The sequence below is a fragment of the Chlorocebus sabaeus genome, chromosome 21, assembly GCF_047675955.1.
Source record: "Chlorocebus sabaeus isolate Y175 chromosome 21, mChlSab1.0.hap1, whole genome shotgun sequence".
Lineage (NCBI taxonomy): Eukaryota > Metazoa > Chordata > Mammalia > Primates > Cercopithecidae > Chlorocebus > Chlorocebus sabaeus.
In genome coordinates, this window is record NC_132924.1 from 76,040,633 (window position 1) to 76,063,853 (window position 23,221).

The 23,221-nt window shown below is 41.7% G+C and overlaps 1 protein-coding gene across 17 annotated transcripts in view; it reads right to left on the minus strand.

Annotated features, from left to right (window-relative positions):
* FBXL13 (F-box and leucine rich repeat protein 13) overlaps nucleotides 1-23,221 on the minus strand; it is a 286,030-nt gene that overhangs the window by 71,293 nt on the left and 191,516 nt on the right. For all 17 annotated transcript variants that reach the window (XR_012090383.1, XM_007982429.3, XM_007982452.3 and 14 more), the window contains 5 exons: nucleotides 19,137-19,235; nucleotides 18,491-18,608; nucleotides 18,227-18,389; nucleotides 7,500-7,619; nucleotides 6,635-6,761 (listed from right to left, as the gene is read on the minus strand). Coding sequence is in view for 16 of the 17 variants with exons in the window: in XM_007982429.3 (XP_007980620.2) it covers nucleotides 6,635-6,761; nucleotides 7,500-7,619; nucleotides 18,227-18,389; nucleotides 18,491-18,608; nucleotides 19,137-19,235 (627 nt within the window). In the remaining variant the exon portion in view is untranslated. The remainder of the gene's footprint in view (nucleotides 1-6,634; nucleotides 6,762-7,499; nucleotides 7,620-18,226; nucleotides 18,390-18,490; nucleotides 18,609-19,136; nucleotides 19,236-23,221) is intronic.

Below are 23,221 nucleotides of genomic sequence, written 5' to 3' on the forward strand. Positions count from 1 at the left end.
TGGTCCTGGAGTGGTAGACAGAGGTTTCTTTAATTAATAGTAAATGTTCCTTCAAATTTTGGTCATAGCTGGGTGTGGTGGCACTTGCCGATAGTCCTAGCTACTCAGGAGGCTGAAGCAGGACTATTGCTTCAGCCTAGGAGGTCGAGGCTGCAGTAAGCTTTGATGGTGCCACTGCATTCTAGCCTGGGGGGCAGAGTGAGACCCTGTCTCTAAAAAAAATTTTTCTTTCTTTAATTTTTGTCTTTCCCTGATTTAATTTCTTGGTTTTATTAGACACTGTTGTTATTCCCATTACACTCCACACTTGACTACATCACCTGGTCCTCTTACAATCTTTTTGACCTTCTTTCTTTAGTCTCCTTCATGGATTTATCTTCTTCTTTCCACTCCCTAAACACTGGTGTTCTGCTACATTCTTCCTGGGAGTACATTTCTCCTCATGCCCCTACGCTGTCCTTGAGGATCTTGGCCATATTCACACCTCCATGAGAGTGACTCCCCCATCTGCAGGTCTGGTAATCATTTCTCTCCCAATCCTTTGGCCTGAATATCCCACAGATTCTAACTCAGTCTGATAAAACTAAAACCATCTTTCCCTCAAAACCTGTTACTTCTCTTATATTACCTCTTTTTAGAGGTAGGACCTCCATCCACCCAAAGCCGGATTTTTAAATTTTTTTTTAATTTTTTTTTTTTTTAAGACAGGGTCTCACTTCGTCACCCAGGCTGGAGTGCAGTGGTACAATCTCAGCTCGCTGTAGCCTTGACCTCTTGGACTCAAGTGATCCTCCCACCTCAGACCTCCAGGTAGCTGGCACTACAGGAGCCTGCCACCATGCCTGTCTAATTTTTTTTTTTTTTCCTGTATTTTTGTAGAGATGGGGTTTTGTCATGTTGGCCAAGCTGGTCTTGAATTCTTGAGATCAAGTGATCTGCCCACCTCAGCCTCCCAAAATGCTAGGATTATAGGTGTGAGCTACCACACCTGGCCAATTCTTAAATTTTTTATTCCAAAGCCAGAACTTTTAAGTAAATTCTTATCTTCCCATCCCTCCACCCAGGTCCTCATTTTCCACAATAATCAATCACCAAGCTATTTCAGTTTTAGCTACTAAACATTCTTTAATATGTCCTTTCATGCTTGTTCAAGCCTCTGACCTAGTTCAAGAACTCCTCATCTCTTCCTTTAACTACTAAAATACCTCCTACTTGCCTCCCTGCCCCCAGTCCTTCTCCTCTTCAGTCTGTCCCCCAGAGAACAACCCAAATAATCTACCTAAAATGGAAGGCTGACTATCACTATGACTCCCCTACACATCACCCATTAGTGCAAGTCCAATCTCCTTGACAGAGCATGAAATTCCCTCCATGATATCTCTTTTTTATATAGTGTATTCTAGCAGGACTAAGCTAAATCAAGTTCCTTGAACAAGGATACATTCACATGCTTCTGTGTTGGGCAGGCTGAATTAAGAGATGCTTTCCTCTCCTCACCTCTATCACTATGCCTGCCCCATCACATCTAAATTGCCCACACCCACCCTTCCAAACTGGGCTGCAGAAAATAGGTCTTACTCACATTTGTTAATCCTAGAGCCTAGCATTTTTTTCCTTCATTCAATGAGTATTGATCAAGTGTCTACTACTTCCCAGGGTTCTGGGAAAACAGCAGTAAACAAAACAAAGTTTCAGTCTTCATGGATCTGATATTCAAGTGAGGGAACTGCAGGAGATTGCCTACATAACAGGCACTGAAGATCTTGTACTCATAATAAAAATTTTTGAAAATCAAGCAAATAAAAGAGTGTTCTTAAACCACTGTCTAAGCACACTGTCTGGGAGACTGCTCTGACTCACTTTTCCTTTAAACAACAAATATGGTGGTGACTAAGGCAACTTAAGTAACAGACTGAACTGCCCTCACCATGGATCCTGTGGTCTTTAGTAAATGATCATCTGATTAAGTAGCAGAAAATATTTTCCCACATACATGGAGATATAACCTCATATTCAAATAATCCTCTGGAGCAGGAAGGGAATGAATAATAGCCCATTTAAGTGAATATTTTGAAAAGCTGTAGGAGATTAAAGATTTCTAAAGATACCTTAAGATATTATCACATTAGTAAGCTATTTCTCCCACTTAGAACCCTATCCTGTTTATACAAGAAGAGGCAAATTGACATATTTCCTCTTTCCCTAATATGTACTTGGTAGGTAACTTCCTAAACAACTTTTATTCATGGATGATACAATAAATGATTCACTATTTTCCACAAAAGGAATAACTGAGGAGAATAAGATTGTTATAAGAAACATATAAATCTTGAAATAACTGTGTTCTCCTCTTTGCTTCCCCCATTTAAGTTAGTTCTCTCCAATAAACATCTTTCTGGATTTCTAAATGTCTGGATTTTTGCCTTTGCTGATCCACTTCTTCTTGAGTTTTCATGATTGTTCAGAACACAATGTCCCTTTAGCCTCTCCAACCCCAAAAAGCTCTTCTACTTTTGAGGTGTGAATTTCAATTAGTTTCCTGAGCTACATCTCTATAAAGCTGTCCTGCAAGTGAATCAAACTAAACATGTTCATTTTCCCAACCTGCAGCAAACCTGCTCCCTGATTGTGTAAGGGACACAGCTGAGGAAGGCACACCATCCTTTATGCAGATGCTCAAGCCAAACTCTGGTGCCATCCTTGATTTGCTCCCTCTCTTCCTTATCCTCACATTCAGTTGAGCTCTATCTCATTGTTTCTTCTTCCTCAGTGTCTCCCAACTGTGCTGACTTTGCTACATGCTTACTGCCCTCTCCCTAACACAGGCGTTCATAATTTTTCACCTGGATGACTGCTTTATAATTGGTCACTATGCATCTATGATTCCCATATCTGTCTAGCAGATAGAAGTGACCTTTTCAGAATAAAAAAAAATCTGACCATGTTACTGTTCTGACGATACTGAATGTCCTTCCACGGCCCAAAGAGCAGAGATCAAATTCCTTAATGTGGCCTCTGGACCCTCAATGACCTGATCCCTGTCTACCTCTTAAACATCATCTCTCACCATACTTCTCAGGCCATACCCAAATGTGTGGGTTTCTTGATGTCTCACAGTTTTAAACCTCTATGCCTTTGTGTAGGCTGCTTCTCTGGCTTACAGAACATCCTTTCTTCTCTGGGAAAAGAAGTCCTCTGAGCCAGGTTAGGTTTCCCCTCTCTGTTTCCCACACTCATCATACTGTGTAACCACTTGCCCCACTCCTGTCTTCCCACTAGAATGTAAGTACTAGGAGGAGGAATCATGGCTGTTTTGTTCATTCCAGTATTCTCAGCACTGAGCACAATGTAGTCAGAGGAAATACTTGTTAACTAAATGAGTAGTGTGATTCTAACTGAAAATTCACCATTAAGAATTGAGAATGAACACAATTATTAGAAAATACGGGAAATTTTCCCCCAAATGGCACAACTGGTCACATTTGATCTTTGCTGGGTATCTGCAACATTCCAGTTTAAATCCTGAATGTTACGTCTGTAGTCAAATTTGCACTTACTCAGACCTATAATCAATCAGGCTGGTGTTTAGCTGCCCAAGTTGACATCCGGGATGACTCATTTTAATTTGACTGTTTGAGGTTAGCTTCCTCAGCTGTTGTAGCACTGTAATTGTCAATCATTTGCTTTTTAGATCAGAGTTTAACTGACTTGGAGGAAGAAAACAACAGAAGACTTATTTTTCAATCTTGTAGCAGAAAACAATTAGTATAATTCCCCATAGATATCCATTTTCAATTCTCTTAAATTACATATATGCTTCGGAAGAAAATAACAACAGAGACTAGAACTCAAGGCTATACTCTGAAGTTTTTTGTTTTTTGTTTTCTTGAGACAGGATCTTACTCTGTTGCCCAGGTTTCCCAGGCTGGAGTGCAGTGGTACAATCACAGCTCGCTAGCCTCGACCTCCCGGGCTCAAGCCATACTCCCACCTCTCAGCCTCCTGAGTAGCTGGGTCTGTAGGTGCGCATCATCACACCTGGCTAATTTTTGTATGTTTTGTAGAGATGGGATTTCATCATGTTACCCAGGCTGGTCTCAAACTCTTGGGTTCAAGTGACCTGCCTGCCTCAGTCTCCCAAAGTGCTGGGATTACAGGCATGAGCCATTGTGCCTGGCCTATATTCCTAAGTTTTTAACTTGTCCTCTGTAGATAAAATTTTAATATACAGTCTTTAAAAATAAAACCTGAGCTTTCCCCAAATGCTAAAAACTAAATAAGCATTTTAACCTTTACTCCATTCAGTCAACAAATATTCCTCAGGCACTTCAGCCTTGTGGTAAGTGCTGTGGGGGAATCATATTTTGATGTGTTTTATAATGTGCTTTGATTCTCTACTTCTTGTCACTCTGTGACCCTTCAGACAACAGCTGGCCATTCTACTCCTATGTGTCAGGAAAAGGTTCTTACAGAAGAACACAGGAGAAAAATCCTGGGCCTTTAAGCTTCAAAAGCCCAAGCCCTGAAAGACTTGGAGCATAACATTTTTCAAAACCATGTAATCGGTTGGAACATTCTTTTCCACCCTCAGATTAGGAAAATAATCTATGTCAAAAGGAGAGGAGCAAATATGAGAAGAGGGGAGAGAGGAGGTGGAGGGGAAGAAGATGAGAAGGGAGAGGAGGAAAGGAGAGGACAGGGGAAAAGAGGAGGGGAGGGGAGAGCCAGAGGGAAACAAATGCTGAGAAATTCACCATATGGGGCTCTGTTCTAGACCTTCTCAGTCTCTATCCAGCTAGAGAAAAAGCTGGAACCCCCAGGTAGGCTTGGGGACCTAAGTAGACGGGAACCCATTCCACCTTTCCCAGGAGGGTTGATAAAAGCAGTAAGACAGAGTGTTCCTATGCTCGTCATTGCATCAGTTAAGAGTCAATGGGAAAAGGAGAAACAACCCTGAGCATTCAAAACTGAGATTTAATTTTAATGGGGGAGTGGCTACATAGGTGGTAGAGAAACTGAGAAGCCAAATGGGACAGTGACATAATCTAGAACTTAGCAGCAGCAGGAAGCCACTACTGTCCCTATGCTGGAAGGACAATGGGAAGATATGATGTTATAGAAGCCCAGAGGTCAAGGTCATTCAGGGAAGCTGGAACCACAGCAGGCCTGTGGTTCAGAGGGGAGTATACCACTAAAGAAATGCAGCTGATGATGATGCAAAGAAAGGTAGAGGAAAACCCTGGAATATCCCTTCTGCTGGCCCTTTAATCACTCACAAATGTCTCACAAGCACCAACCCTACTCTGGAATCCAGCTGACCTGTGTGAGTCACCATGTAGCAGAGCAAGGGGAGGGTGAGTCATGGGTTTGGGGGCAAAAACATCCGTGATGCGGGAGCAAGAAAATGTCTCCAGCAGGTGTCTAGGACTGTGGACCTAAGACAGCCTCACAGGATCTCCATGACGCAGAAAAACCCAGAGGAGCCCAGAGCAAGGCAGACATGACAGGGAAGCCTGAAGACTTGAAGGGGCCTTGGAGTTGGAACGAGGAAGAGACATCCGGGATCCACCTGGACAGGAAACTAAACACCAAATGGGCCCTTGTACATCTCAGTGAATTCCAGCTTGGACAGAAGACAACATTGAGAAGACCAGACACTGACCCTGCCATAATGAGTTGACTCCATGATACTGCTCCCTACCCACAATCTCCTATCACTCATGGATGATATGGAAGGGAAGAGGAGATCATCTAGCAGAAAGGAGGCTGAATCCAAGTTCATTCATAGATAAAGAAAGGAAAGAACCTAGACTAATGAACAGATCTAGTCCTTCATTTAAAAGACCCCACTGAATGTTGACGAAGGATGAACACATAACACAGATGTCTGCAATGCAGTGAGAAGCGGAGAGAAACAGTTCATGTTAAAGGATGCACTGGGGCTATCCCTCCTATATAGGAAGGATATAGGATATAAGATATTGTCTTCCTATATCCCTCCAAATGCATGATTTTCAAGAGAAGTCCATATATTCCTTAATATAACTATAGCCCATTTAGTTCTTTCAGAAACATGACAAATCTCTTAGGGTTATCCTCCTTTTGATTAGTAAATGGGGCAGTCCCAGAGGGATAAGATGGATATGGCCTGAGTCTCAACCCTGATGAATACAATCAGCAGCTTGCAGGAAATGAATTCCTTAAAATATATCCTTTTGTAGATTTGTTGAGGCCATTTCTAGACTTATAGTCTTGAACTAAAGACTTAGATCTCAAGGCATTCAGGCAGTCTTATAAAATGTGCAATCTGTAAGAAACATATAGTTAAGCCATCTAACATATATTATCTTCAAAACTTCTATAATGAAACAGATCTCAAATTATCATGACATACTCTGATCTGTCATGACTTTCCTCCAAATACTATATTTTGTTATTTTTTTAAACAGAGAAACATGACTGTTGATTCACAGAGAAACTCTTTTATCACCCTTCTAGAAACAATATCCCTAAACTTCACTTTCATAATAGGATAAGAAATAAAACATATTGTTGTTCTCTCCATTGTTTACAAAATAGCAAATAATTGTATTATAGAAAACAAAAGTCATTGTACTGTTTTGAATTTTTTTACCTCATTAGAGATGTCTGTTCCAGAGAGATCTATTGATACCAAGGAAAAGATGTTTACAATATATCCAATTCCTTGGGCTGTCAAATGGTCACAATTTCGTAAACTCAAGTAGTTTAAATTAGGGCAGCTAAAAGAAAGTAGCATGAATTAATTTTAGCTGTCAATCATATTGTCAGTAAGCAATTTCTTCATATAAAAACTCTCTTGGGAAAACAAATGGTATTGAAGCAAGGATTTTCCTTTACTCAACATAAAAGTAAGACTAAAAGTAAAAAGCAATTTGACATTACAAAGCTGGATGAAAGGGCAGTAGATTATTATATGACTTTCTGTAATTTAGTTTCATATTGCAACTTCTACAAGGAAAAAATATATCACATACATATAAAAACTATCATGTAAGTACCACAATGAATGACCTCTAAAAGTGCAAGTTAAGATCCCTACTTATCCCTTACAAGTGTGCTACAGGAATTGTACAAGACCTCTGACAAGAGGGGAGTCAAGAATAAAGTAACAAGCCAGAACACCCCTTGGAAAATGCTGGAGTAAAGATAATCTCCTTGTAAAAGTAGATTAGAGATAATCTCCTTGAAAAAGTACAGCCACTCATATCTAGATATTCATTATTTCAGGAATGACTCTATCTCAGATGTAATTTAAATATAATAATATAATTTAAAAATTGGTCCAATCTGTGACTTCATATGTCTTTCACATGGTTTCACTGAATATTTAACCAGCTTCTGGACATCTCTGATGTTCCCCCAAATATCATGAAATCTTTGCTTTTAGGTGTCTCATTTCTCCTATTATCAAATATACAATTACTAATGATATGATGTAAAAGACTGTTTTATCATACCGTTCAGATAGTTTCATAACAGAGGCATCACTTAGCCGCACGCAGTTGCTTAAATTTAGCTCTCTTATCCTTATGCTTGCAGGACCATCAAGAAATTGCCTTAGCCCCATATCACCAATTCTGTAGGAAAGAGTGAGAAAAACTTTACATGTGATTCTATATATAAACATATAGAATAGTATTAAAGTAATAGCTACCATACCCAATATAGTTCCAAAATACCAAGGTAATATCTATACGCTGGTATTTTGTCAATATTTTAAAACTAAATTTGATTATATAGATTTTAATGTAAGAAAAAAGTAGAAATGAGAGGAATGGGAGAAGTATTAATTAAAATGTTATTTCTGTTCTTTGTTCATAATTTTTTTTTGTTTTTTACTATAACAAAAATTTATTTTATTTTATTTTATTTTATTTTTTTATAATTTATTTATTATTATTATACTTTAAGTTGTAGGGTACATGTGCATAACGTCCAGGTTTGTTACATATGTATACTTGTGCCATGTTGGTGTGTTGCACCCATCAACTCGTCATTTACATCAGGTATAACTCCCAATGCAATCCCTCCCCCCTCCCCCCTCCCCATGATAGGCCCCAGTGTGTGATGTTCCCCTTCCCGAGTCCAAGTGATCTCATTGTTCAGTTCCCACCTATGAGTGAGAACATGCGGTGTTTGGTTTTCTGTTCTTGTGATAGTTTGCTAAAGAGGTCAAACAAATTTACAAGAAAAAAACAAACAACCCCATCAAAAAGTGGGCAAAGGATATGAACAGACAGTTCTCAAAAGAAGACATTCATACAGCCAACAGACACATGAAAAAATGCTCATCATCACTGGCCATCAGAGAAATGCAAATCAAAACCACAATGAGATACCATCTCACACCAGTTAGAATGGCGATCATTAAAAAGTCAGGAAACAAGTGCTGGAGAGGATGTGGAGAAATAGGAACACTTTTACACTGTTGGTGGGATTGTAAACTAGTTCAACCATTATGGAAAACAGTATGGCGATTCCTCAAGGATCTAGAACTAGATGTACCATATGACCTAGCCATCCCATTACTGGGTATATACCCAAAGGATTATAAATTATGCTGCTATAAAGACACATGCACACGTATGTTTATTGCAGCACTATTCACAATAGCAAAGACTTGGAATCAACCCAAATGTCCATCAGTGACAGATTGGATTAAGAAAATGTGGCACATATACACCATGGAATACTATGCAGCCATAAAAAAGGATGAGTTTGTGTCCTTTGTAGGGACATGGATGCAGCTGGAAACCATCATTCTCAGCAAACTATCACAAGAACAGAAAACCAAACACCGCATGTTCTCACTCGTAGGTGGGAACTGAACAATGAGATCACTTGGACTCGGGAAGGGGAACATCACACACCGGGGCCTATCATGGGGAGGGGGGAGGGGGGAGGGATTGCATTGGGAGTTATACCTGATGTAAATGACGAGTTGATGGGTGCAGCACACCAACATGGCACAAGTATACATATGTAGCAAACCTGCACGTTGTGCACATGTACCCTACAACTTGAAGTTTAATAATAATAAATCTAAAAAAAAAAAAAAAAAGAAAATGTGGCACATATACACCATGGAATACTATGCAGCCATAAAAAAGGATGAGTTTGTGTCCTTTGTAGGGACATGGATGCAGCTGGAAACCATCATTCTTGTTCATAATTTTTAATAAGACAGATGGCCCTCAAGATCTTTTTCTCTTGGGTTAAAATGTGATCAAGTTAAGTAGTCCCTGATACCATTTCCTGCAAAAGAAAAAGATCAAAACTTAGAAGAGTGAGAACCAAGACTAACAGTCAAACTACTGCCAGGATTTTGGAGAAATTTTCACTAAACACAAGGTCAATTTGCTAGACAGGAAACCCAACATGAGCCCTTTGGCTTCTTTCCTTCTGAATCAGAGAAAACCTGATGCTGGAAGAAGACTTTGACCTCAGCCTTCCCACATTATCCTAATCAGAAACTTCTGTGTGTCAGTGCCATACCCCTACCATGTTGATCTTGCTTTATAAATGGCTGGATGTTCGTTTGGCCCATCAGTTCCCTGTCTTCCATTGGAATCTTCATTTCTAATTCCTTTTGAGAACCACCAGATCCTTCTAGGAAGCATTTCAGGAAATAAAGCAGGACAGGAGTTTCCACCAATGCAATCCTAAGAGGCAGTTTCACAACAGCTCTACAGGTGGGCATACAGATGGGAAGAACATTGGGAGCAAAACATGCTGATTGCTGACATCCGTTACACCTCCTGTTGGTTCAGATTTGCAAAGAACTGAGCAGTAAAGACAAAAGATATCCTGTTTCAGCTGAATGAGCCATAGTAAGTGGATGCCTGCTGTGCCCATCAACCCACCTTCCACCTGTAAGAGGGGGAGTGTGCCAGCACCTAGGAAAGCAGTTAAGGGTGTGTGTGTGTGGAAATTCATATTATAGTCAAGAAAGGATTAAAAGTCAATGGAAAAGATTATTGAGGTAATGATCCAAATTAATTGGTTAATGCAGTTAGGGCCAAACCTGGGTGTGTATCAAAAGTATCCATGCTGGGTTTTTTTTTTTTTTTTTGTATTTTTTTTTTTTTTAAATACACAAGCTGGGGTTTCAACCCTAAATATTCAGACTCAATAGCTCTGAAGTGGGGCTTGGGAAACTACAGTTTTTGTTTGTTTTTTGTTTGTTTTGGAGACCAAGTCTCACTCTGTCACCCAGGCTGGAGTGCAGTGGTGCGATCTCGGCTCACTACACGCTCTGCCTCCCGGGTTCATGCCATTCTCCTGCCTCAGCCTCCTGAGTAGCTGGGACTACAGGCGCCCGCCACCATGCCCAGCTAATTTTTTGTATTTTTAGTAGAGAGGGGGTTTCACCATGTTGGCCAGAATGGTCTCGATCTCCTGACCTCGTGATCCGCCTGCCTGGGCTTTCCAAAGTGCTAGGACTACAGGCGTCCTAGCGGGCGTCTATAGTTTTATTCAGCTCCTCAGGTGATTCTGACACCTTAGGATTTTTACTTTTAAATTCTTTTAAATATGTATTTTTAATTTATCTTTTTGTTGCTGATTCCTGAGTTAATTGCTTTGTAGTGAGAGAATATCATTTGTTGATAAAAATAGTTTGAAAGTTGCTGGAACTTGCTTTTAAATTTTGTTCATCGTTGATTTTTTAAAGGATTGATGTGTGTTTGAGAAAAACATATATTGTTTTAACTCTCCAGCTTACTATCTTAGATCTAACTCTTATATATACATTTTAAAACCTTAAAACTCTGATACTTGTTAGGCAGGAATCTAGACCCAACATGGTGGCGTTACCCGGCGTAGCAGGCCTTTCGTTAAAGACTCCCTTCACCCTTGTACACACCCGCAGACTTACACGCATCAGAGTTCCGGCTGGGCAACCACACTTCCCCATGACCTGCAGCTCACCTGCATTCCACAAGTTCGTAAATAGCAGTTTCAGTTAACAGTTTCCAAAGACCCCTTCCTCATGACCCTTACTCAACTCCTGCCCTAGTAGTTTCAAGACCCCCCAGGCCCTGTTTGCACAACCAGCTTCCCTACCTCTCAGGCTATAAAAAGCCCCTACCCTCCTCCCTCAGCACGACTTCCTTGGCCCACATCTTTGGACCAAGGAACCTCGCCCACGAGTCCTAATAAAAGCTATTCTCACTGCTGTTTGCCTTGTGTCTTTGTTCCCGGTTTGGCTCCAGCCTCAGTTTACCTTTACATTTGGTGCCGAAACCCAGGAGGAGACCCCTCCCCGGACCCCTGCTAGGTCGGGCAGGCTCTCCTCTCCCCGAGCCAGGATCCCCTCCTCAAGCCTGGAGGACTCAATTCGATCACTGCTGGGTAAGTTTTCCCCCCGTTCTGAAGGTTCCCTCCAGGAGTCCCTGTCCGAAACGCACGGCCACGTCAGGGGCTCTCTCCTGTCAGCTGTGACCTTGGCACCAGGGACTAGGAGACATCCAACCTCCCTGAAAGCCACCGTACCCCACACTCCACGTGGCAGTGAGAGGACGCTCCCATTGCCTCCAGACTGCCCGCCTTGAGACCATAGGAACTACCCAGTCCAAACCAAACCGAAAATCTCCTCTGGGGTGCCTCTTGGCGAATCTCCAGACTTTAAGTCTCAGCCAAGACATAAAACGAAAGCGGCTCATTTTCTTCTGCACAATAGCATGGCCGCAATATAAATTGGATAATCAGTCTCAGTGGCCTGCAGAAGGCACTCTAGACTTTAATATTCTCACAGATCTGACCAACTTCTGTAAGAGACTAGGCAAATAGTCCGAGATATACTATGTTCAGGCCTTCTAGGACTTGCATTCTCGCCCAGACCTCTGTGCCTGATGTTCGTTGGCCCAGGTCCTGCTCGCGAAATCTACTCCCTCAGCCAAGGAGAAGGACAACTCTTCCTCCTTTTCTGAGCCTCCTGACACTCTTTCCCTGCCTCCTCTTTGGCCCCCCACTCAACCCCCTCCTTACCCTAACCCCTCGTTGTCCCCATCCTCGTCGGCACCACCCCTTCCCTCTACCCCTTCTGTGTCCCCACCAAACCTGACAGATCCTGCCTCTCCTACCTCCACCTCCTCCCCTTCCTCACCTGTCTCAGCCCATACTCGGTCCAGGACCGACCTCCTGTGTCCCTTATGAAAGGTGGCAGGCGCCGAAGGAGTAGTCCGGGTCCATGTGCCGTTTTCATTGGCAGACTTGTCTAAGGTTGAGGAGCGTGCAGGCTCCTTTTCGGCCAATCCTACTCATTATATCAAAAAGTTCAGGTATCTATGCCAGGCATATGATCTCACCTGGCATGACCTCCATGTCGTTATGACCTCAACCCTGTCTCCTGAGGAGCAGGAACGCATCCTAGCGGCAGCCAGGCAGCACGCTAACCAGGTTCATTTAACTGACCCTGCCATGCCAGTTGGCACTGAGGCAATGCCCTCGGCTGAGCCCGACTGGGACTACCAAGTAGGGCAGGCAGGCCACCGCCACCGAGACATGATGGTTCAGTGCCTTCTTGCTGGCATGCAGGCAGCCTCTAACAAATCAGTCAACTTTAACAAATTTAAAGGAGGTAGTCCAAGGCGAAGATGAAAATCTGGCCATTTTTTCTTAACCAGCTGACTGAGGCACTTATTCAGTACACCCGCCTTGACCCTGCCTCCCCAGCAGGAGGAACCATCTTGGCCTCATATTTCATTTCTCAGTCGGCCCCTGATATCCAAAAAAATTTAAAAAGGCAGAGGAAGGCCTTCAAACTCCCATCCAGGATTTAGTCAAACTGGCCTTCAAGGTCTACAACTCCAGGGAGGAAGCAGCTGAGGCCCAATGACAGTCCAGGCTAAAACAGAAGGTACAACTCCAAACCCAGGCCTTGGTAGCAGCCCTGAGGCCAGCTGGCTCCAGGAGCTCCCAGAAAGGAGGTACTCCCCAAGTGCCATCTGGTGCCTGCTTCAAGTGTGGCAACGACGGCCACTGGGCCAGGCAGTGCCCTAACCCAAAGGAGCCAACTCGCCCCTGTCCGAACTGTCGGCGGATGGACCACTGGAGGTCAGACTGCCCCAACCTAAGGACGGTCGCTGCACCTCCATGTGACGACCCTCCTTCAGGTATTGGAGGCGCCTTCCAGCTCCTCGACACTGACGAAGATTCGGGAACCCCTCTCACTCTCGCCAAGCCCAGGGTCATGCTCCAGGTAGCGGGTAAGTCCATATCCTTCCTTATGGACACGGGGGCTACCTACTTTGTTTTGCCTTCCTTCAGTGGCCCCAGCCACCCCTCCACTGTCACAGTCATGGGAATTGAAGGCACTCCCTCCACCTACGGCCAGACTCCTCCTCTGTCTTGCCGCCTGGATGGCTCCCTCTTCTCACACTCATTTCTTATCATTCCTTCGTGCCCAGTCCCCTTGTTAGGACGAGATCTCCTCTCCAAGCTAGGGGCCTCAGTTCACTTCCGACCCAACCCCTCCCCACACCTCACATTCCTCTTCCCCCTTCTCTCACCTGACAAACCCTGCCAGGCTGACCCCCCACTCCCGTTTCCAGTCCCCATTAACCCTAACGTGTGGGACACCTCCACCCCGATCATTGCCCAGCACCATACTCCGGTCCGCATCCGGCTAAAAGACCCTTCCAAGTTTCCCTCTAGACCCCAGTTCCCTATCTCCCTTGAACATCGACAGGGATTAAAACCTATCATTACACACCTGCTCCGACAGCACATTCTAGTTCCCACCAACTCACCATGCAATACTCCTATCCTGCCTGTACGGAAAAGCTCTGGGGCCTATCGTCTCATGCAGGACCTACGCCTCATCAATGAGGCAGTAGTCCCTACCTTTCCAGTTGTTCCTAATCCATGTACACTCCTCTTGCGCATTCCCCCAACACCACCCATTTCACTGTCCTTGACCTGAAAGATGCCTTCTTTACTATCCCTCTACACCCAGACTGCCACTTTCTGTTTGCTTTTACATTGGAAGATCCAGACACTCATATTTCTTCCCAGCTGACTTGGACTGTTTTGCCTCAAAGGTTCCGTGATAGCCCCCATTTTTTCGGACAGGCACTGTCACAGGATGTTGTCCTCTGTCCCCTGACCCACAGCACACTATTGCAGTATGTTGATGACATTACTATGTAGTCCTTCCTAGGAGTGCTCCCTTGCAGATACTGCTACACTTTTAAATTTTCTAGGCAACCAAGGTTATCAGGTTACCCCAGCTAAGGCTCAACTTTGCAGCCCTTCTGTCACCTACCTAGGCATACTCCTCACACTCACTACAAAAAGCCTCACAGCAGATAGAATAAGCCCCCACTGGTTGCAGTACCCTTACCCAGCCCTTTTAACTCCTCTAACCTAACCCCCTCCTTTCCCCTTCCCAGCCGAACACTACATCAATGAGTCAGGACTAGTAGAAACCAATCTCCTCACTCTGGAAAAGATTCAGGAAAGACTCCACCAGAAAAACCTCAGATCAAGGCCCTCACTTACGTGGTGGCAGTCGTCTGTGGCTGGTTAAGTCCTACCCTTTCTAAGCCCCTTACTAATCATTGGCTTCTTGCTACTCATAGCTCCCTGTGTCCTCCGCTTCATCCAGGACCGCATGAAAGAAGTCTCCCAGGTCACTTTCAATCAGATGCTGCTCCACCCCTATACCCGAGTTCCGACCTCCGAAGAACCCCACGATGATCCATACCAGCAGAAAGCAGCCAGATGAACACGTTGCCCCATTTTCTTATTAGAAAGAGGTCGGAATGTTAGGCAGGAATCTAGACCCAACATGGCGGCATTACCCGGCGTAGCAGGCCTTTCGTTAAAGACTCCCTTCACCCTTGTACACACCCACAGACTTAGATGTGTCAGAGTTCCAGCTGGGCAACCACACTCCCCCATGACCTGCAGCTCACCTGCATTCCACAAGTTCATAAATAGCAGTTTCAGTTAACAGTTTCCAAAGACCCCTTCCTCATGACCCTTACTCAACTCCTGCCCTAGTAGTTTCAAGACCCCCCAGGCCCTGTTTGCACAACCAGCTTCCCTACCTCTCAGGCTATAAAAAGCCCCTATCCTCCTCTCTCAGTGCGACTTCCTTGGCCCGCACCTTTGAACTGAGAAACCTCACCCGCGAGTCCTAATAAAGGCTATTCTCATTGCCGTTTGCCTTGTGTCTTCGTTCCCAGTTCAGCTCCAGCCTCAGTTTACCTTTACAATACTGAGCTTTATCTTTTTACCCTATATATTTTTTCATCCTCCCTCTGTTGTCATTTCTTCAGAATGATCTTCCAGTTCTATACTTCTCTCCTCTGTGAGTTCTAATCTGCTGATCAGCAATCCATTGTTTATTGCAATAACTATATTACATCATTTGTTTCTAAAAGTTAGGTTTTTTTCCCAGATAAACCTAATTGTTTTATCATGTTTGGTTGTCTGCTCATATTTCTGATTCCATTTTTTATTTCTTCGAACATTTCATACATGGCTACTTAATTGTCTGACAATTCCTATATCTGAATTACCTGAAGGTCAAATGTATTTTGCTGTTTCTGTGACTCTTTTTCATGGTGATTTGTATCTTTGTGCATTTTGGCAATCTTTGACTTTGAGTACCTATTTATTTGATCTTAATCTCTAGCCTGAGAAGCTTTGTGCTAACTTCTTCCAGGAGCTCAGGAACTACCTACCTGAGACCACTCTGTCCCCCTTAAAGAGGTACAAACTCTGCAGAAGTCTCAGGTTCTGCTTCCCTACTTTGAGTCTTGCTCAGAGCTGATTCTCTCAAAGGCAACTGTTGTCATAACATTTGTGTTCAGAGCTGCTCAACCTTTTATGTTTGCTGGTTATTCACTATTCATCTCAGTGAATTTGTTCATTGAGAGAGTAGAAAAGAACCAGGGGATTCAGGGCTACTGGATATTTCTCTTACTCTTTGTGAGCTCAGCAATATATTGAAAATATATTTAATCAAGGATCTGAACTATTTTTGGCAGAGCCCCTTGAAGTGTCTTGTCACCTCTACTTCTGGAGGCAGAAAACTTCCATTTAAGATTAATTAGGCAAGGCACAGTGGCTCACACCTGTAATCCCAGCACTTTAGGAGGCCAAGGCAGGTGGGTCACCTGAGGTCAAGAGTTCAAGACCAGCCTGGCCAACATGGTGAAACCCTGTCTCTACAAAAATATAAAAATTAGCCAGGGATGATGGTGGGTGCCTGTCTACTTGGGAGGCTGAGGCAGGAGAATCGCTTGAACCCGGGAGGCAGAGGTTGCAGTGAGCCAAGATCGTGCCACTGCACTCCAGCCTGGGTGACAGAGTGAGACTCCATCTCAAAAAAAAAAAAAAAAAAAAAAAAAAAAAACCTGCAGAAGCCTGTGTGAAATACAAGAATGAAATTCAGTTTTATTTCACATATTCATACAGATAGAATTAGTTGATACACACACTTATGTAGGGTGTGTATGTCTGTGTCTGCATCTCACCGTTATTATTAAATGTAACAAATTGATCCAAACTTTGTGGCTTAAATGGCAAATATTTATTATCTCCCCGTTTCTGGATCTGAGGGATTTGGAAGTGAACTAGAGTAGTTCTAGCTCAGGGTCTCTCATGAGTGTGCAGTCAAGATGCTAGCTGGAGCCTCAGTCATCTGAAGGTTTGACTGGGGCTGTAGGGTCTGCTTTCAGGCTCACTCACATGGCTGTTGGCAGGAGGCTTTAATTCTTCACTGGCCCTTGGCTGGAGCCCTCATTTCCTAATCCAGGTTTTTTCCATTCCAAACCCTTATATCTCCTCCAGCTCCCAATGACCCATGCTGCCTTCCCATTTTAATAATAGGCAACATAGGTTGAGATTCTGTGTAGTGGGCCAGTGCAGTGGCTCATGCCTATAATCCCAGCATTTTGGGAGGCTAAGGTGGAAAGATCACTTGAAGCCAGGAGTTTAAGACCTTCCTGGGCATAGTGAGACCCTGTCTAGAAAAATTTAAAAATTAGCTGGATATGATGAAGTGTACCTTGTAGTTCTAGCTACATGGGAGGCTGAGGCAGGAGGATCACTTGAGCCCAGGAGTTCAAGGTTACAGTAACTGTGCAACTGTACTTCAGCCTGGGCAACAGAGCAAGACCCTGTCTCTAAAAAATAAAAATGAATAAATAAAAGATTCTGTGTAGCTTAGATTATTATGCTGACTTGTGCTTTCCCAAATATTAGCCAACTTCTATGTGGCTCAAGTATAATTTTGTGGATCAAATGCTATTTTGTTATTATCTGGTCCTATAAGATTATAAGAATCCTACATAGGTAAGAGGCTGAGCTACCCACTGGGGAAGGGGTTTCAGCAAGAACCCTCTTGATCCTTGGCTGGGTGTGGTGGCTCACACCTGTATTCCCAGCACTTTGGGAGCCTGAGGCAGGTGGATCACTTGAAGTCAGGAATTCCAGACGAGCCTGGCCAAAATGGTAAAACTTTCTCTCTACTAAAAATATAAAAATTAGTCAGGTGGGGTGGCACACACCTATAATCTCAGCTACTCAAGAGGCTGAGGCTGGAGAATCACTTCAGCACAGGAGGCAGAGGTTACAGTGAGCTGAGATCATGCCACTGCCCTCCAGCCTGGGCAACAGAGTGAGACTCTGTCTCAAAAAAATAAATAAATAAATAAATAATAAAAACAGAATTTGCTCCTGAGAATACCAGAAGAGTAGTCCAATAGTGGACCAGCTAAAGAAAGAATTTCAGTAAGAACCCACCCTCTGTCCATTTGTCAGAAATTCTACACAGACGAAAAATCTAACCAGTAGCCAAGAGGAAAAACCTTCAGTGAGATTGGTTCTTCATAAGCAAGTCAGAAAGTCCATATGGGAAAAGATCATGTTAACTGAACTAGCTATGGAAACCCTCATTAGGAAAGGTAGCCTGTAAGTATTCCTGTGAGTTTGCTTAATTTTACAAGGGTCCATAATTCCTCATATCCTGAGCTCTCCCTACACCCCATATAATCAATCTGGGTTGGGAGCCCTCTTTCTTATAACCACAGAACTCTGCACTTATCTCTACTTTAACACTTGGACTCCTGACTTTCATGTTTACCCCACGAACCGTAAGTTCCGTAGGAGAGGACCTGGCACATACTAGATAATCAACATTTCTTGAATATATTACTGAATGACTCATTACCTTACACAATTTGCCAAATTCAACACAGTCAGTTGCCTCAAAGGTGAAAGGGATCTGAGGCTGCTGTCTGTTATTCCCTTGCAGTCAGCCATATAAATGTGACTGAGATTTGGATAATTCTTGTCTATATATTTGAAGGATGCATCAGTAACCCTTTTATTTCCTGTTTGTAAAAAAACAGAAGAAAAGACAAGTATTGTATTTATAATGCCACAAGAGTAAAAGTAAATGATAATGCTGAACCACATTTTTAATATAACAGACCTTCGAATCGGATCTTTCTGAGTTTACAAGTAGAAAGAGCTTTGAAAGTACAATCGGAGATATGCGGTGCACCAGTGAAAACCAGCGATGTAATACGAGAGCACTTTTCAACTAAAGCCTTCAGAAGAAAAAAATGATTAAATTAATCAAAGGTACAGAACAGGTTTAGCAAGCTAATGAAGTCATTTTTTCCTTCAATATATTAGAGACAGACATGTTAACTATTAATTTTCCTAATTTCAAAGAAAACTGGATTTTTCAATACATTTTAACATACTTACATTTCAGTAATGTGGAAGAATCAGAATTAAATCATGTACTAAGAGTATGGGAAAACATGAGAAATGGACTACTGAAAAAAATTACTACATTTGGCAGCTTAGCATGGAGAACTGAACTCAAAGTTTATGCTTAGGCTATAACATCACTAAAAAAAATCCTAACTGTGAAACAAGGTTTCTTAGGATATTTAAGGATTCAAATGTTTTCAAGGGTATGTGCATGTGTGGAAACTTTTAAATGATTTTATTACTATTAAAAAATAACTAAAATGAAAAGTCCATTCATATTTTTCAGTAATTCAAGCCATTAGAACATATATCTATCTTATGGGACAGAAAAGAAAAGGTACTTTCCAATTACCTACTTTTACACAGTTGTCCGTCAGAGTTGGCATGTCATTAATGGTAAGATGCGTAATTCCAGTGCAGCTGTTTGCAATGTACCTGAAGCCTTGGACTGAAATCTGAATTGTACAAAGTAGAAAATAATGGGAGAATGCATTAGCATGATAAAAACCCAAGGGAGTAATAACCAAAGATACATTATAATTTTGTTACTATGTTTTAAAATTAACCATAAAATATGGCAGACACAAGAGGGAAAGAAAGAATCTAATCTTGATTTTTTTTTATTATTTAATTTTTTATTGAGGTGAAATAATTTAAAAAAATTTTTTTAACTAAAAAAAATTAACCACTTACATAAGTTATTTAATCATTCATAATGTTGTGCAACCAGCACCTATATGTAGTTCCAAAACATTTTCATCACCCAAAAGGAAACCCTATACCCATTAAGCAATTGCTGCCTATACTCCTTGCCTCCTGGCCCCGGCATCATTAATCGCTGTTCTGTTTCTATAAATTTACCTATTCTGAATATTTCATATAAATGGAATTATACAATATGTGGCCTTCTGTTCCTGGCTTCTTTCACTTAGTGTAATGTTTTTGATGTTCATGCACATTGTAGCATGCATGAACACCTCAATCCTTTTTATGACTGAATAATACCCTATTCAATGGAAAAACTACATTTTAAAAATCCATTAATCTGTTAATGGGTATTCGGATTGTTTCCATCTTTTGGATATTTTGAATATCTACATGCATGTACATCTATTTGTTTGAATATCAGGTTTCAATTATTTTGGGTATATATTTAGGACGAGAATTGCTGGGTCATGTGGTAATTCTATGCTTAATTTTTAAGGAACCAGCAAAATGTTTTCTATAGGGGCTGCACCATTTTACCTACCCACCAGAAATCTGTAAGTGCTCCAATTTCTCCACATCACTAACACTTATTTCCCACTAAAATAAATTTCCTTGTAGGCTTGATGTGGTATCCCACTGTGATTTTCATTTGCATCCCCTTAATGAGTAATGAGATGAGTATCTTTTCATGTACTTGCTAGCCATTTGTATATCTTCTTTGGGAAAATGTCTATTCAAGTTATCTGCCTATTTTTTTTTTTTTTTTTAGTTGGGTTGTTTGTCTTTTTGTTGTTGAGTTGTAATAATTCTTCATATATTCTGGATACCAAGTCCTTATTAGATGTATGATTTGAAATTATCTTCCATTCTGTAGGTTGTCTTCTCATTTTTAAAATCATGTACTTTGATGCATAAACACTTTTAAGTTTGATGAAATTCAGTTTATCTATTTTTTCTTTTGTTGTTCACGCTTTTGGTGTCATATTTAAGAATGTATTGCTAATTCCAAGGTCATGAAGATTTACCTCCTATTTTTTATTCAAAAGGGTTTATTATTTTTACTCCTATATTTAGGTTATTGGCCATTTTGTATTAATTTTTATATATAGTGTGAGGTAGGGGTCCAACTTCACTTTTTTTCATGTGGATATACAGTTGCCCCAACACCAGTTGCTGAAGAAAGTATTCTTTTCCCCATTGAATGGTCTCAGCACCCTTTTCAAAAATCAATCGACCATAAATGTATAGATTTATTTCTGGACTGTCAATTCTACTCCATCGTTCTATATGTCTATCCTTATGCCAGTGCCACACTGTTTTGATTACTATAGCTTTGTAGTACCGATTTCTTTCTTTTCAACTATCATTACCCACATTAATAGAAAGAGCAGTGGCAGAAAGTGTCTGAAATAATGACTGATTCAAAGATCAAAATATTTGCTTATGATAAATTACCTTAAGATAACTTCTTGTTTAGACTGTATTTCCTGTAACAGATGGGAAATCAGATTGTGTTCAGATTCAGTAAAGGGAAATTGAGATGCTGCCCAGAAGCAAACATAAGGGGAACTTCCCTGAAGTGTCATCTCCAGAAGAGTATGACAGGGAGAATGAGGAGCAGCAGCTACAATGGACCTCTAGGGAGACCTTTGGAGACTTCATGTGTGCCACCTCTCACTAAAGGTGACTTCCAAGGTTCTGTCATCAAAGCCTCCACCTATTCAGAAAGGACTAGCCAAAAGTTAAGGAACTGAGTGGTATATCCCCAGGACAACCAGAGCTCAACTCAAATGTCACTTCCTTAGGAAGTGTTCCTGACCCTTAGATTAGAGCAGTTTCTTGTTATATACTGACATCACCATGTAATTATCATAACTGCAATTACATTCATTTTATGATTGGTTATTAAATGAATCCCCTGTATACAGCTCCCAGCATGGTGCTTATAACATCAACTGATGAGATAATTGAGTAATATTATTACATGAATAAATGGAGTAATGTATGAATGGCTTCTGAGAACCATGTGTATTCAGTAGGTTCCCCTTCGCAGCAGACAATAATAATATGAGCACCCAGACAAAAGCCAAGGGAATTTTTATAGCTATTGAAATAAAAAGAAAAGAAAAGAAAACACTGAGGGAAGCCCTTGAAGCCAGGGGCTGAGCATGCAGGCTTGATTTGCTACAGAAGCCAGGCCTTTGGGTTGGATTATATTTGGACAATTTTTCTTTTTTTTTTTTGAGACGGAATCTGGCTCTGTCGTCCAGGCTGGAGTGCAGTGGCCAGATCTCAGCTCACTGCAAGCTCCGCCTCCCGGGTTTATGCCATTCTCCTGCCTCAGCCTCCTGAGTAGCTGGGACTACAGGTGCCCGCCACCTCGCCTGGCTAGTTTTTTGTATTTTTTAGTAGAGACGGGGTTTCACCATGTTAGCCAGGATGGTCTTGATCTCCTGACCTCGTGATTCGCCCGTCTCGGCCTCCCAAAGTGCTGGGATTACAGGCTTGAGCCACCGCGCCCAGCCAATTTGGACAATTTTTCTACATTTCTAGTATTTTTCTATTGTGCTACAGAAGTCAGGCCTTTGGGTGAGATTATACTCGGACAATTTTTCTAAAGAGCCTTTGGGAAATGTGTTTCTAAAGCCTGAACAAATTTATGGCAACTCATATGATGGAGTGCAATACAGTTACAAGTTAATGTTTTAGGAGAATAACTGAGCTCATGACATTATTTAAAAGAAAAAGTTGATTATATAAGGTCTTGCTACACAAAATGTGGTCCATAGACCAGCAGCATAAGTGTTACCTGGGAGCTTGTCCAAAACACAGAATCTTAGCCCACCACCACTGACTTAGAGGCTGCACTTGAACAAGACAGGTGATTTACACACAGACATGACAGTTTGAAAAGTGTTAATCGAGAGGAAATGAAGAGCAAAAAGAAAGTATATCAGTCATGGTTCTCCAGAGAAACAGAACCAATAGGATATAGTTACATCCAAGTATATATACATACATACATATATACACACACATACACACACACACACAAACATCCGAGTGTGTGTGTGTGTGTGTGTGTGTGTGTGTGTATGTAGAGAGAAAGAGACAGAGTTAGAGATGTATTTTAAGGAACTAGCCCTGTGATTGTGGGGGCTGGCAAATCTGAAATCAGTATACCAGACTTGTAGGCTAGAAACTCAGAATTTCTACATTGCAAGTCTTGCAGTGGAATTGCCTCCTCTTCAGGAAACCTCAGTCTTGCAGACCTATCTTTATTCTTAACATCTTCAACTGAATGAAGTTCACCCACATTATAGAGGGTAGTCCACTTTACTCAAAGTCTACTGATTAAAATATTTATCACATCTTAAAAATAAAAACAAAACAAACCTTTGCAATGACATTTACACTGGTGCTTGACCAAACAACTGGGCACTATAGCCTAGCCAAGGTGACATAAAATTAACCACCACAGAAGGAAATACACCAAATACTAAGAGTGATTATCTCTGAAGAGTAGATAGTTTTCAAATTTTCTACAGTGACCATGTATAGTCCGAAAAAAAGAGAAACAGAAAAAGGCATCTTTGGGGAAAAGATAGCGTAAGAAAGCCCTTGGACAGTTTTTGAATCATCTCCTACCATAGACCTCTCCTTGCAGGGAAACACCAACTAATAAATGGCCCATGACTCTTTATAACTCTTCCTGCAATCTGTGTGTGCCTTA